The sequence below is a fragment of the Megalops cyprinoides genome, chromosome 5 (assembly GCF_013368585.1).
Source record: "Megalops cyprinoides isolate fMegCyp1 chromosome 5, fMegCyp1.pri, whole genome shotgun sequence".
Classification (NCBI taxonomy): domain Eukaryota; kingdom Metazoa; phylum Chordata; class Actinopteri; order Elopiformes; family Megalopidae; genus Megalops; species Megalops cyprinoides.
In genome coordinates this window covers 35,273,563-35,287,202 of record NC_050587.1, presented here as the reverse complement: position 1 = coordinate 35,287,202, position 13,640 = coordinate 35,273,563, and the positions used below count along the sequence as shown (strand labels likewise).

The 13,640-nt window shown below is 45.4% G+C and overlaps 1 protein-coding gene across 1 annotated transcript; it reads right to left on the bottom strand.

The window, feature by feature from the left end:
- Window positions 1–1,617: 1,617 nt before the first annotated feature.
- Window positions 1,618–13,173, bottom strand: LOC118777519 (WD repeat-containing protein 5). Its single transcript, XM_036528537.1, has 14 exons — window positions 13,019–13,173; window positions 9,926–10,057; window positions 8,839–8,947; window positions 7,803–7,876; window positions 7,356–7,445; window positions 6,856–6,945; window positions 6,343–6,426; window positions 5,790–5,845; window positions 5,651–5,697; window positions 4,939–5,014; window positions 4,360–4,393; window positions 4,057–4,131; window positions 3,789–3,876; window positions 1,618–3,167 (listed from the first exon to the last, which is right to left on the bottom strand). Exons 2-14 carry the CDS (start codon window positions 10,004–10,006, stop codon window positions 3,067–3,069), a joined length of 1,005 nt encoding a protein of 334 aa, XP_036384430.1. The 5' UTR covers window positions 10,007–10,057; window positions 13,019–13,173; the 3' UTR covers window positions 1,618–3,066.
- Window positions 13,174–13,640: the final 467 nt, after the last annotated feature.

Below are 13,640 nucleotides of genomic sequence, written 5' to 3'. Positions count from 1 at the left end.
TCAATAAAGGCCAGTTTTCCGCACAATACACCACTTCCAGGGGGCCCAGGCTCATAGGTTGCAGAGTCACTCCACTTTTAAGGATTTATTTTTCACAAGAAGTAAAATGTACATAAACAGCAAGCTGTGGCTACATGAACACTTGCACAGCTGTTGTGGAACTGCGAGAGGCAGAGTGCTGGTCAGACCTGGAATTAGCTGCATATACTGGGCTAAAGGGGCTCGTGCCAAGAGACAAGCTTTAGGTGGTCCATAATTAGGTTTGTTCCCTCAAAAGGGCTCCCATAAAAAGAGCAACTGTTGCCGTATGCCGATCAAACTGCAGAATATAAAAAGGACGACACACAAAACCTAGTCATAAAACTGACCATTTGAGGAGGGCTACAGGGATGAGTCTGAAAATCAGTCACATGATGTTGCTGCCGGCTCCAGTTTAACGCATAAGCACCTGCTCCTGGTAGACATGCTCCCCTGCATACTGTGCACATGGTAAATCTGAAGCCAGTGTGTCACATGGTACAGCAACCACATATTCTACAGAATAAAATACAAGCTCTCCACAGCCGGAAACCATACACCTTGCAGGGGCCTGCATTCGGTCTGTAAATATGAAATCCACACATAATATAATCACCACCGCTATTCCTAGTGGTGGCGATTACAGTACTTTTCCTATCAAAATTAGCAGTAGTAGTCATAGTCCCATCAAATTATTTAAACATCCTATTTTGGCAATACCGTTCAGGAGGTGAGGATAACATGTTCATAGCACTGGTCAATAGTACTGCAAACAGCCATGTGACTTGAGATCCATCACTTTAGCTGTAGAGGATATTTGGCACCGTCCAATGCTACTAGCATGTCGACTACTGAAATGGGCACGTGAACATGTATACCCACAAAATGCATGGGGCTGTTCTGGTGAGAGCTGATAAAAACGTCATTTACAGACTTCTCACATTTCAATCACACCCCAAGGTCAAAGTTGTGCTTTTCTACCGATTCTGTCATGGCAAAATGCTCGTTCTTACTGTGAGGGAATTTCTAATAACGTACTGATACCCCAGCCAGCCAGACAGGCAGAGGAACACCCAGAATGGCTATCATGAATCAACTACCTAAATAAATACTACCGACACACAGGCATCCAATATCTCTCTCATAAAAAGCTGGATCCTTTATTAAATCGTTATAAACGTGCTTGATATCAGTGGAAATGGGCACCATACACACACGACAGGACAGAGACTTGATATGAAGGAGAAAACACAAACACACATCTGAAATACCGCGAGCCCGTCTGCTTAAAACTTAAGAGGCAGCTGCTTCATGACAGTGGCAAATAAGATGATCCAGTTAAAGAGAACAGAAGCTCCTGAACCCAGAGCAGCTACTGCCCCTGCTCTGGAGAGGGCAGAACAGCCAAACAAGCCGGGTTCACTGTGTTTGACAGCCAGTGACAAGCTGCTAAGCCAAGCCACTCTAAATGTGTCAAAAATAATAAATACAAAAAAATGAGCATCTATTGGCAAGTAATATAACAGAAAATTAACTGTCCACACACACCTGCACACACATGTGCACACACGCACACATGCACACACACACACACACACACACACACACACACACACACACACACACACACACACACACACACACACAATTTTCCACAGGACGGGGAACAGGGCAAGCCACTGATAGAAGGACATTAACCTCAACTCTTTGAACACATCAACGACTAACAGCTACATTAGTTTTCCTCACTTGACTCTGACCAGCTCCAGCTTGGGTTTAGCAGTAGATCAGAGCTGTGTTTGACACGGAGATGAACTACTCTCCACAATATAACACAGAGGCAGGCTTGAAGAGTGGAGTCTTCCTAATACAAACAGTTCCAGTGCACAGCCAGACAGGGTAATGCTCATGTACAACCCACTCGTGTTGGTACTACCAGCAGTGCTACCGGACAGAAACTGCATTCCACAAGTAGGTCTGTTTTCCTGTGGCTGGTTGCACTGACTGGCAAACATGACAAGACTCACTCCAGGCCACAGACTTCACTTTGGCCTTAAAAGGCAGCAGGAGTGGCTCCACATAAAAAAAAAAAAAAAAAAAAAAAAAACAGGGAAGGTGTCTGGTTGGACATTCAAGTCTGCTCACTTGGCTTTTGATTGGCACATCCAACTCGACCCCCTCCCCGAGACTCATTATCAAACACTTGACTTTTGAATCAAAACCCTTACTGAAATGCGTTTCGAGCTCCAAACAGCTGCAAATGTGAAAGGATAACTGTTAGCAAAGCTGCGAAGAATGTCTCAGGGAACAGTCCTCAGCACCCTTTAAAACTGCGACACACACCAACCCACAAGACATTATCCACTGAGGCAGTCCTGCTCCTCCTCTACTCTATGGCAGGTTTTTGTCTTTGCTCAAGCAGAGAGAGAAATTTCACTCGTCAGTCTGGTTATTCACATCAAACCATAAATTACTACAACGTTTCCAGAGGTTAATATCTTAGTGTTTGTTCTTGGGGCTGTCTACATTAACACAAACCTAGAACACCGTTTTATTTTCTGTAATACGATGACTGAAGCTAGCAGGCTGAATACTGCAGCTTCCCTGCATTTGATAAATCTACTCACTGCTAAAGCAGCTGCCCGATGAAGCAGATCCATTTCCTGCAAGAGACTCTCCACAACTAGGGTTCCTTCAAGGAATCAAGACCCAGACATCCAATTCGCACAGTTTAAAATAAGGCCTTAAGAGAGATGGAGAAAGAGAGAGACAGAGAGAGTGAGAGGCCTCCAGAGCTCAGGCGCGTGTGACTGAGAGGAGTGGGGGTGTTGCTGCGGTTTCGGGAGGTTTGCGGGAGGGTTATGACCGTGTTCTGGACGTGTGCTCCACTTGCCTGACCCTTTCCCCACATGAGAGGACATGGGGGGAGGTTGTGGATCGAGAGTGATCTTTCCGGCAGAAAGTCCACTTTTTTCAAAAAAAAAAAAAAAAAAACATGTAAAAAGTAGAAAATAAAATAAAATAAAAAGCCCAAGATCCCCTCCAGGCTTAGCAGTCGCTCTTCCACAGTTTGATGGTTTTGTCGTTTTCCAACGCCGCCGAGGCGATGATGTTTTCTGTGGGGTGGCAGGCCGTGGAGATCACCACGTCTACAGAGAGCAAGAGAAGGAAAATGAGAATGAGAGGGGACAGAGAGAGAGAGAGAGAGAGCAGAGAGGAAGAGAGAGAGAGAGAGAGAGAGAGAGAGAAAGCAGAGAGGAGGAGAGAGAGGAGACAGAGAGCAGAGAGAGAGAGAGAGAGAGAGGAGACAGAAAGACAAAGGGAGGACAGAGAGAAAGAGAGAGAGAGAGAGGGAGAGAGAGAGAGAGAGAGGAAGAGAGACAAAAAAAGAAAGAAACAGAGAGAGAGAGGAGACAGGAAGACAAAGGGAGGACAGAGAGAGAGAGAGGGAGAGAGAGAGAGAGAGCGAGAGAAAGAGAGGGAGTTTGTTTCACCACTTCCATCCAGCACCACATATGTCTGTTCATCATGTCAGCACATGCACATGCCAACACAAAGAATAATGTGTTCTTAAACACATGCAAATTTGCCAATTTACATATATGAAAGTCTGATTAGAGGAGTCATTTAACTGAACAGATGCCCTTCTCCAGGGCCACTGTCATGGCTTATGACACGGACCACACAGCTCCATCAAAAGCACATCAGTACAGAGTCCAGGACCTCCACCACAGGGGTTCAGCCCACATTACACGGCCTCCCTCACTCACCTGTGTGGCCCTGAAGTTTCTGTACGATCTCCTTGGTCTGCAGGTTCCAGATGTACACCATGTTGTCCTCCGAACCCGAGACGATCCACTGGGAGGGCGGGGGGAGACAGACAGAGAGATGTAGAGAGAGCCCAGCTAGCCTAGCAGCCCTACCCTGCTACCACGCGGCAGTACACCTCTGTACTTAAAACTCCCCATAACATGACAGCAGTCAAACACAACAGAGCATACTACTACTAATAATAATAATAATCATCAATACACGTACCTTTCCACCAGTGACGGAGAAATTTGCAAATACACAGTACTTCTCGTTTTTGTGGCCGGTATATGTTTTCAAGCACTGGAAGAGAGAGGCAAACACACGGCAGTGCTGTTAAAACGCATCTAAGACGTGACCTTAACGATGACATGCTTTCACCTGGCAAGCAAAACGACTATCAGCAGATCTGTGCATATTACAACACAGCCATTCAGTACATGTTCCCCGTAAGAATGAAATGAAACGACACTGTACATTCACTGGATGAAGCACGCTACACAGCCGGCTACATTCACACCGAGGCGTTACCTTTCCTTTGCTGTAGTCCCAAAGCTTTAGGGTGCTGCGAATAAAACAGGAGGCAGAACGTTAGCTGGGTGGAGCGCTGAGTGTGTATGATATTTAAACTGGGACCAGTGATCTACAGGACAAAGAGCGCTGCTGCCAACTGAAAGGGCAGAAAAGAGATTTTTGGACAAAGTCGATTTATTAAAAAAGAACTATGAGGAAAGCATTTAGCCCAACACACCACACATATCAAGTCAATGGCCTTAAAGTGCCTGATTTATAAACAGCCCATCTTAGCATATTGATAAAAACCCCTTTCCCTGGGTTTCACCCTCTTACAGAATCCAGGTGGCTTTAACACAGGTGGACTCAACTGAGATTTAGCAGCAGCAGCCTAAGGAGCACAGTGTGTGACTGACACACCTGCACAAAGTCAGGATGCAACCTATCATACACCTACACATATATGCTTTATATACTATACACTGCCTGCTACTCTTAACAGCGCCTGCCACACCGTCACCTCACGGACAGCTGTCCCCTGTATGGCCTCGTGACATTCTCACAACGGTCACGAGCGACAAGAGCCCCGTCACTCACTTGTCCAGCGTGGCGGCCAAGATGTACTTCCCGTTGGGCGAGAACTTCACGAAGGACACGGGCGGGTTGTCGTCGTCTGTGGGAGGGAGGAGACACAGCGACACGCTGGCTTACACGCACGGCGGACGGGCGGACGGGCGGGCGCAACACGCTGACACACTGCGCGGTGCGTTACGCACTCCGTCCTGCGGCGTAACGGCAGGGGCGGAACACGCTATGCCGGCGCGCTCTCGAGAGCCCGTCTGCCATCGCCGGAATGCACGGAACCGGCACACGATCACGGGGGGGGCCTAACGTTAATGTCGAAATGCCCGGCTCGCTCTTCACTGCTCTGTGAAAAGCATTTCGAGAGCCGCATCGCTGTGCCAGCAGAATTTCCCTTGAGCTTCAGAGATTACAGCCTGAAAACCTGTGTGTCTGCGAGCGCATTCTGCATCAGGTAAAAAATCAAAAACATCTGTTTGTAAATGGAATATAAGGGCAGCGCTTTTTCCAAAAAAATCACTTTACTTGCTCCTGGTGGCATCACAGGGGAAACCTTCAGGATGTGCGGTCACTCAGCCCGCCAGTCATCACTACTACGCCACGGTGTAAATTTACTTTTTTTTCCAGAAAAAAGTATGTCCAATGCAACAAAAAATGCGGCAAGTCTTGTTAATAAGCCTACTAAATTACAAACAACCAAATTCCAATAATGAACAACTGTGCTTACCGATGAGTGTTTTCAGACACTGTCCTGACGCAGTGTCCCAGATTCGGCTGTAAAGAGACAAGCATGTTTCAGTGAAAAAAGGCCCATGATGATAAAGCACTGTGAAACTGAATGAGAAAAGGACAGGGAGTCCGGTTACCAGAGCCCGTCGTAGCTGCTGGACACGATCAGAGAGCCGTCTCTGTTGAAATGGACCTGGACAGAAGAGGGTGGGTGTTACTCTTCAATAAGAGACAAAAACACTGCAGCACCATTGGGAGTCAACACCCTCTTGACTCGCCCGCTACACTCAAACTGCAGGGCCTCCGCCAGGCTAAACCCCAGACCTTCAGTCAGACTGCTGAGATATAACAGTGACCCTGTGCAGCTCCGATAGCCCTGCACCAGCTCTTTCAGAGGGCATGCGTTGCCACATGTACAATGTGCAAATGATCAGCGCCTGACTTATCGCACACATAACATGTTCATCACGAAAGGAAAACCTCTACACAGAGAGATGAAGAGAGAAAGATCAAGTATGTGTGTGCGTAACTACTCACACAAGAACACAGTTTTACACTCTTTTACTTTCTCTTTCTGTATTGTGTGTGTGTGGGTATATATATGCATTTATGTGAGTGGATGTATACATGCATATCAGTTGAGATCAATATAGACTGAATGTACACACTGGCAGCAGGCCTAACCCTTACCGCTGAGACGGGATCGGAGTGGGCTGGCAGGGTCTTCAGGCACTTCCCTGTCTTCACATCCCATATCCGTACACTCTCGTCAAACTGCAGAGACAACCGATTATCATAACACCGCCCACTCACGCTGCACTGACCAATCAGGTGCTCAGGCAGAGGTGTGTCATCGGCCCACAAAGCAAACTCTCCCCGGTAGGAAACCAATGTAGCTATGTCCATGTGACCATTAAACCTACTAATTCCGTGGGTTAGTTTACCCTTTCACTCTGTACTTTAAGAAAAAAGCAGCATTCCACTTGTTGGGTGACACTCATATGTAGGAATTTTAACACACAGTTACACGGAAACTCCAATAACCCCATAAAATGAATGTTGTTAGACTTTAGTGCATGCCTCCTACGGGGTGCCTGAAGATATCAGGAAAAAATAAATGCTGAGATCCAGTGAAGGGGAAATCACAACACTGTCGGAGTGACTAACTCATCTGCATTCAGCCCGAACTGAGAGCGGACTCACCGATCCAGACACGATGAGATTGGACTGGGGGTTGAAATTACAGCAGAAGACGTAGTTGCTGTGGCCCTTTAACGTCTTCAGACACTTTCCCTGCGAAAGGAAGAGAGCGCGCTTCTTAGCATGCAAGGTATAATGTGTCATGGAGCAGGGGTGTCAGAGTTGAAGGACTAATCATTCTCACACAGCTGCTAGGCAATGGCGGATAAAACACTTCCACTGACGCAAGGTAAAGCACAGCAGTTACCATGGTAATCCCGTAACCCAGCTGTTACCATGGTGATGGCGTGCGCATAGGCAAAGCAGAAGGAAGCATTTTCCAAACAGGCATTTAGTTTTTGCAGCAGAATACATCTGATGAACTCAGGCAGTACAGACTATGATTAGTACATTAAGGAAAGCAGAAGGGTGTTTAAAGTAAGACAAACTGTAGAAGACCTCTTTGACACTACTGCAGTTTGATTTCTGCTACCCTAATTACTGCCTCCCCCCCCGATGCTCACCGAGCTGACATCCCAGATCTTCAGCGTCTTGTCGTCTGACGCAGAAACCAGGAGGTTTGAGTCGGAGGACCACGCAACATCAGAGATGCCCTGCAGGAGACACGTCACAGGTGGGAGTGGTCACTGGATGCTCACATACGATTGGTCCAGATGTGTCACATGGTGCATGTGGACCGATCAAATGAGACACACCCATATGCAACCAGCACCACCACATGTCATCTTCACAATCAAAGACAAACAGCGGTGAATTCACAGGCCAAAATCTGTCCTCATCACGTGCCACCAACTAACTAAAAACAACCTCCACATCTTCTTAAAATATTCCCCTGGAAAAGCTTTACTGCTGTCAACGCAGCACTTCACTCTCTTAACCAAGAAAATATTCAAAATACAGTATATCCACACATCAAAAATGCAATGATCAATGCAAAAGTGTCAACTCACCAGCTTGTGTCCAGATACTGTTTTCTCAAACTTGCCATCATAAGCTCCCCATATTTTGATAAGTTTGTCAGCAGCTGTAAAATCAGTTAAAACCAAGATTCTTGCGTTAGCATTCATGTGAAAATGTCACCTTTTTTGCATTAACTGTACAGGAAATATTGCTGATATATAAGCTGTTATCAATAAGAGATTCCTCTTATAAAGTACAAATGAGAAGAACACATTATGCCATGTCATACTTCTATAATAACAACATACAAATTTTATGAAAAGGTCCAGTCAGCCATCTGTACAATCAAAGGGCGTTTCCACGATGTACATACACCTGCCCTGATCTGCACTTCATCAGCTCAGAACCCTGCAGCCCCAGCCTGGGCTTGTATATCGGCCTGCTCTGAATAGATATAGATATATGAATAGACATAGGTTGTCTAATAAGCACCCTGTGTTCTCAGAAGATTTTCACCGCTGAGGAGCTGCAACTCCTCTTGGGGACCACTTGCTACAGGAGACTAAGGTGGATTTTTTTTTTTTTATCAGATAATTCACAGTGAGACGCAGACTTCCAAAGCTACACTCCCTGGGGATGTTTCCTGAAGCTCTTCCTCACAGCGGGTAGCAGTCCTTCAGGGAGGTGACATACCGCCACATTTACAGAGTTAAACATCACTTTACAAAGACAGGAGACACCTCTGCCATTCTACAGGCTTAGCTTGGTGCCGGGCTAACTAAGCTGTGTCTGAACAAGTGAACACAGAGTTTAATCATGGTTTAAAAAAAAAAAAAAAAGTTTCATTCCTCTGTAATCAATGGTGTGTGTTACTCCACGTGTTCCCTGTCTGTGCGGTTCGCCCAGCTCGACACTGTATGTTCTTTCCGTTGTTTGCCGATTTCTTCCCTGCCAAGATCTGCATTCGTTAAAGCAACTCGCGGACCAACCCACAGAAACGCCCCACAGTAGTGCCAGCTGGCTTGAAAGCACAATCACGGCGATCACAAACAAGCTGGACTCCGGCTCGGAGGACGAGCGACTCACACGAGCTGGCCAGCCACTCCCCGCTCGGGCTGAACTTGACGGAGGACACCGCTTTCGTGTGGCCGGCTAGCGTGAATTTCAGCGTGTAGTTGGGCTTCACTGGCGCCGACTGCGAGACAAAACGACAAGAGCAGGTACAGAAGATAAACACCGTTTTATTACCTCCATAAAAGGGACTAAAACACACTGTGGTGACAACATCTATTCACCTCCCATCCATCTAGGCGAGAGTGGGCAGCAGTGTGGCGCTGTGGTAAGGAGCAGGACTTGTAGCTGAAAGGTCGCTGGGTATATTCCCTGCTGGGGCACTGATGTTGTGCCCTTGGGCAAGGTACCCATAATTGCCTCAGCAAACATCCATAATATTAACCCTTAATTTAAGCCATAATTGCCACAGCAAATACCCAGCTGTATAAAGGGATAAAATAATCTACTGTATGTAAGTTGTTTTGGATAAGAGTGTCAGCTAAATGAGGACGTAGGTGGATCTCATAATATTTATCTGTTGCTACGCACATCTACTGTGCAAAACCTTTTGATTTACTTATTTTTATTTCTGACTGTAACTTTTATTTTCCTTTGTAGGATCAACTGAGAACCAATTATCTTCCAAAATCACGGCCTGGGGGAAGGAATTATTACGTTAATCAAACTGGGAGGTTATGAGATGGCCTGACTGAAAGGGCCCGATTAATTTAGCCAGGACAGCTGCTACTCTGAGCAATAAGTGGCATGGGATCTTTAATGCCCACAGAAAGTCAGTACCTTGGTTTAACCTCTCCTAAAGCATCACTTCATCAGGGCATGGGTTTCCTGTTAGGTCAAGAGGGAAGACTGCCCCCTGTTGTACTGCAAAAATGTAGTACAAGTACATGGTTTCGTTTCAGATGTGGAATTTTGGCAAAAATTGTTGACAAATTAGTCAAGTCAGCTTGGTCTGGATATACACCTGAGAAGAGCTTGCCTTGGTGAAGGTGGAGTTATGCCTGAAAGTACCCAACAGCCTTAACAAACTGAATGTAAGTGTAACGTAATCTGTCTTCCAGAAACGGTCTTACCAGGTGCTCTCAAACATGGGCATCCCTACCTTGGTCTGGCTGGCAGATGTGGATGAGGCAGACTGGGTTTTGGCTGCCTCTGTTTCTGGTTTCTTCTCCTCTGTTGCCATGGTTACGCAGTCGTTGAATCAGATCGCAGGACTAGGGCTGCCACTGCCTGACTATAGAAAAACGTAATAACCCATCAAACACTAACAGCATTACAGCCATTGGGGGGGGGGGGGGGGGGGGAGAATCACACTGCACAGAGTACTACTCCAAAACAAGGTAAATATTGCTTACATTTCCAACATATGTGCAATTGCCTTTAAGCTGAATAACTTCATTCAGTGCAAAAAAAAGTGCTAAAATGTGCAAACATAAATTGCATAACATGTTTAATAGCAATTTAGCACTTAAAGAGCTTATTCAGTGTGAAATTAGCAAGTTTTTTTCTTTTTTTTATCATAACCCCATTAGTCATCAAATAATTCCTCACATATGGCTGACTGAAGTGTTTATTTCAAAGAGGTTTTGTCCAGCACCACTTTACAATGCAACAGACTTTCAAAAAGCCACCAGCCTGCCCAAGCCTCTGCCAAGGCTTACCACCTCTTTTAAAAGGTTCACGCTGTCAAAACTGCTCCCGTGAACAGTAAGTGGACCGCCAGCCACCCAGAATAACTCTGGACCGCAGGAGTTTCTGAAACTGAGAGCACCTGAATGGAGAGGCTCAAACTGCGCAGGAGAAAGACTTCCGCAATTTCTGCTCATTACCTTTCCATCCAGCAGGGTGCACGGGAGGTCTTATTTTAGCATGCACTGCAGGTAAAATGTGAAGGCCTTACTGGATGTAAGCACTGTGGACAAGGCCTATACAAAGTTCATTCAGAAGACTGTAAGCCACCATGCTGCTGCCGTGAGCTTAGGGAAATCTCTATGCATGTCAGGATGCTATTGTGCAATAGCCACACTGCACCACACACTGGAAAACAAACTAATGTACGAGCAATTAAATAATTAACATATGCGCGTTATGCAGACCTTTCCGCTTCCTCCATCTAGATCGTTTGGATTTTTCTCATGCGTTTTCATCTTTTTTTAATCCCATTCTGGCAATTAGACCCATCTCTTGGGACAGCATGATTTTTTGGCAGCACCACACCCTCCAAGTCTTGCTGAACTGTGAGCTCAGTCCAAATATTAATAAGAGTCTTTACTTGATGCTTCACCCAAGGCATTATACCTTATCCAATCACACTCATGCAGGTTATTAATACAGTAATAACCAAACAAGTGTTCATATATCCATTAGCAGGTAACATGAAGTGGGCTTCCAGTGCTAGCAGGCTGGCTATGATGTCATGTGTCATGTGTCATGTCAAGTGTATGACGTTGCTGGCCTGCCCCTGGTGGATTTAAATAGGGAAAACTTCACTTGTTGGTTTTTGGACAGGCAGAACTGAGAAATAATAGTGTGAAGCCTGTAACTCATATTTGAGAATTTTCCAGGCAAAGGGGTCACCTAGCAAATCCAGTACCTATTACAAATAAGAATTCATTCCCCACCCTTCACCTTAAGAGGACTGCAGGTGCTTAAATGTAACAACTGTTGTGATGGCATTAATGACTACTCTTCCTATTAATGACATACTACGGATCACCACACTCACGCTCATTATTAAACCTGTATGTACGCATTCTTACGAAAGCATTAATAACATTTTTAAACAAGTTTAAGACTAAATATATGATACAGGAGCCCCCAAAAGGCAAACTAAAAAAATCTCTCTCAGGATGAAGCTAAAACATTTTTTAGCTATTACTTTTGGATTTTTGTCGAATGGTTGAAGTTTCATTCACATTAAACATTGCACATGGTCAGATATGTAAGAATAAAAACTTAGTACTTATCAAAGCGTCGTTTTTTGTTCAGGTTAGCACTGTCTAGGGATATGTCTAACATGAAAATGTTACGCGTATTACTGCATTATTAGAGTGGAGCTGAGGGATCAGGAACATAGACGTATTTATGGGTAGTGCTTCACCTTTATTTGTTGTGGTGTACGAAGGCTGTTATTCACTCACTGTAAGTGTGTAGTCATCTATGAATATTTACCTATGTTTTGGGTCAGTCTGTTGTTTAACGAACTAATTTGACTGATATCCGACATTAAAAATCCAACATAAAAGATCTACCATGATGGTTATATTAGCACAACTGTATCCTATTTCTGATGTGCCTACATGAATCTAATAGGTAGCCACAGTGGTATCTATAGTGATTTTTTTCCACTGCCTACCTGTTTTGGTACACTAAACTGAAACGTGTCAGCTAACTAGCTAACGTTCATTGGACCCTGTCAGCCAACCGTATAACCTAAACATCATAACAGTAACTAACTACCTAACAGTAGCTGTCTAGTCAGCAGCGGAGACGCTGTCGTTGGTATTTTGGCACAGCGTACCTCTTTAGGGTGCAGTGCCTAATACCGATACCGCTAACCATCTAGCTAGCGCATCAGCTACGAATCAGAAAGTCATTGGCCGCAGCATCAACTACCGACACAGTGGTAAGGTAACCGCCAAGCAAACTGGACAACTACCTTGCCATTAACAACATCGCAAGTTAGCTAAACTGACTGCATTGTCTTTAATAGTCCATCTTACTAGTTAGCGCCTCACAACATGAGATGCTAGCTATATGGTGAAGCTAGCAACCGACTGCAATCAAGGCCACAGCAAAGGCACGCAGGTATGACACACTAGGGATGCAGCATGAGTTATGATACAAGCTAACCAAGTTAGCTGGTATGAATTATGACGAACGAGGGCCTGACACAAAAACATGCGACTAGACTAACGTTAGACAGATGGTGATGATCACCAGCATCCCAGTGCAGCGGCTGACCAGACGTTCTCCGGTTTTAAGTTGTCGCTGCATATTCGTGCCTTCACACTCACTTCATTATCTGGAAATGTGGATACGTTGTCTACACCCAAATGCCCGTCCCATCCCCCAGCTTGGTAAATCAAATTCACGATTGACCTTTTTTCCATAGGCACTGCACTGGCTTGCTAGCTAGGCTGATAACTAGCTAGCGAGCTAGCAACTCCAAACAATAAAAAGCACAGCTACTCACGGTGTATCGGTCAGTGAGATGACGTGCTTCGTTTCCCCACCGGCACCGAGCTAATCGGTGGATTGAATTCTGCTAACGGGATAATAAATTAAATATAAAGCTTCTTTTTTGTATCAGGCTAGCTATGAAAGGGTACTTCTCGGCTGTGGGGCTCAGGCGGGGAATGTGGCAACTGGGAGCTAGTGCGCATGTGCGGTCTGATACGTACATGTAACTAGCTGGTTTACTGGCCATATTGCTCCAAGCAGAAGTTGCCCGTAAGTGCTGATCTAGGACCAGTTTTGGTGTTTATCTTCTGATCTCAAAGGTTAGAGAATCCGGTCCTAGATCAGCACCGATGACCAAAGTCTGCTTCGAGCGGCGCGACAGGGCTAGAAAGGGCTGGAGTGGAAGCGTGTAACCAATGACGTTTTTAGAGCCGGACTGGCAGTCCGGGTTTTGGGAGAGTATCCAACATGGCGTTCCTGTCCCAAAACGGGCCTTTCATTTGGTATAACTGACAAACTGTCAGCTAACACGTGCTGCTTACATACTGAGATGAGACAACGCATCAGTCTGGTTTTGTCAGGCCTGGTTATGTTTATGAGCAAAATAATTGTTAAAGTGTGTCTCTTCACGTATG

Excerpts from the sequence above, each read along its gene's own strand:
- LOC118777519 (XM_036528537.1), bottom strand. The coding sequence starts at position 10,006 with ATGGCAACAGAGGAGAAGAAACCAGAAACAGAGGCAGCCAAAACCCAG. Across the intron at positions 6,427-6,855 it reads ATCTCATCGTGTCTGGATCG|TTTGACGAGAGTGTACGGAT; the intron begins GTGAGTCCGCTC and ends TTGTCTCTGCAG. Across the intron at positions 4,132-4,359 it reads GGGACTACAGCAAAGGAAAG|TGCTTGAAAACATATACCGG; the intron begins GTAACGCCTCGG and ends TCTCTCTTCCAG.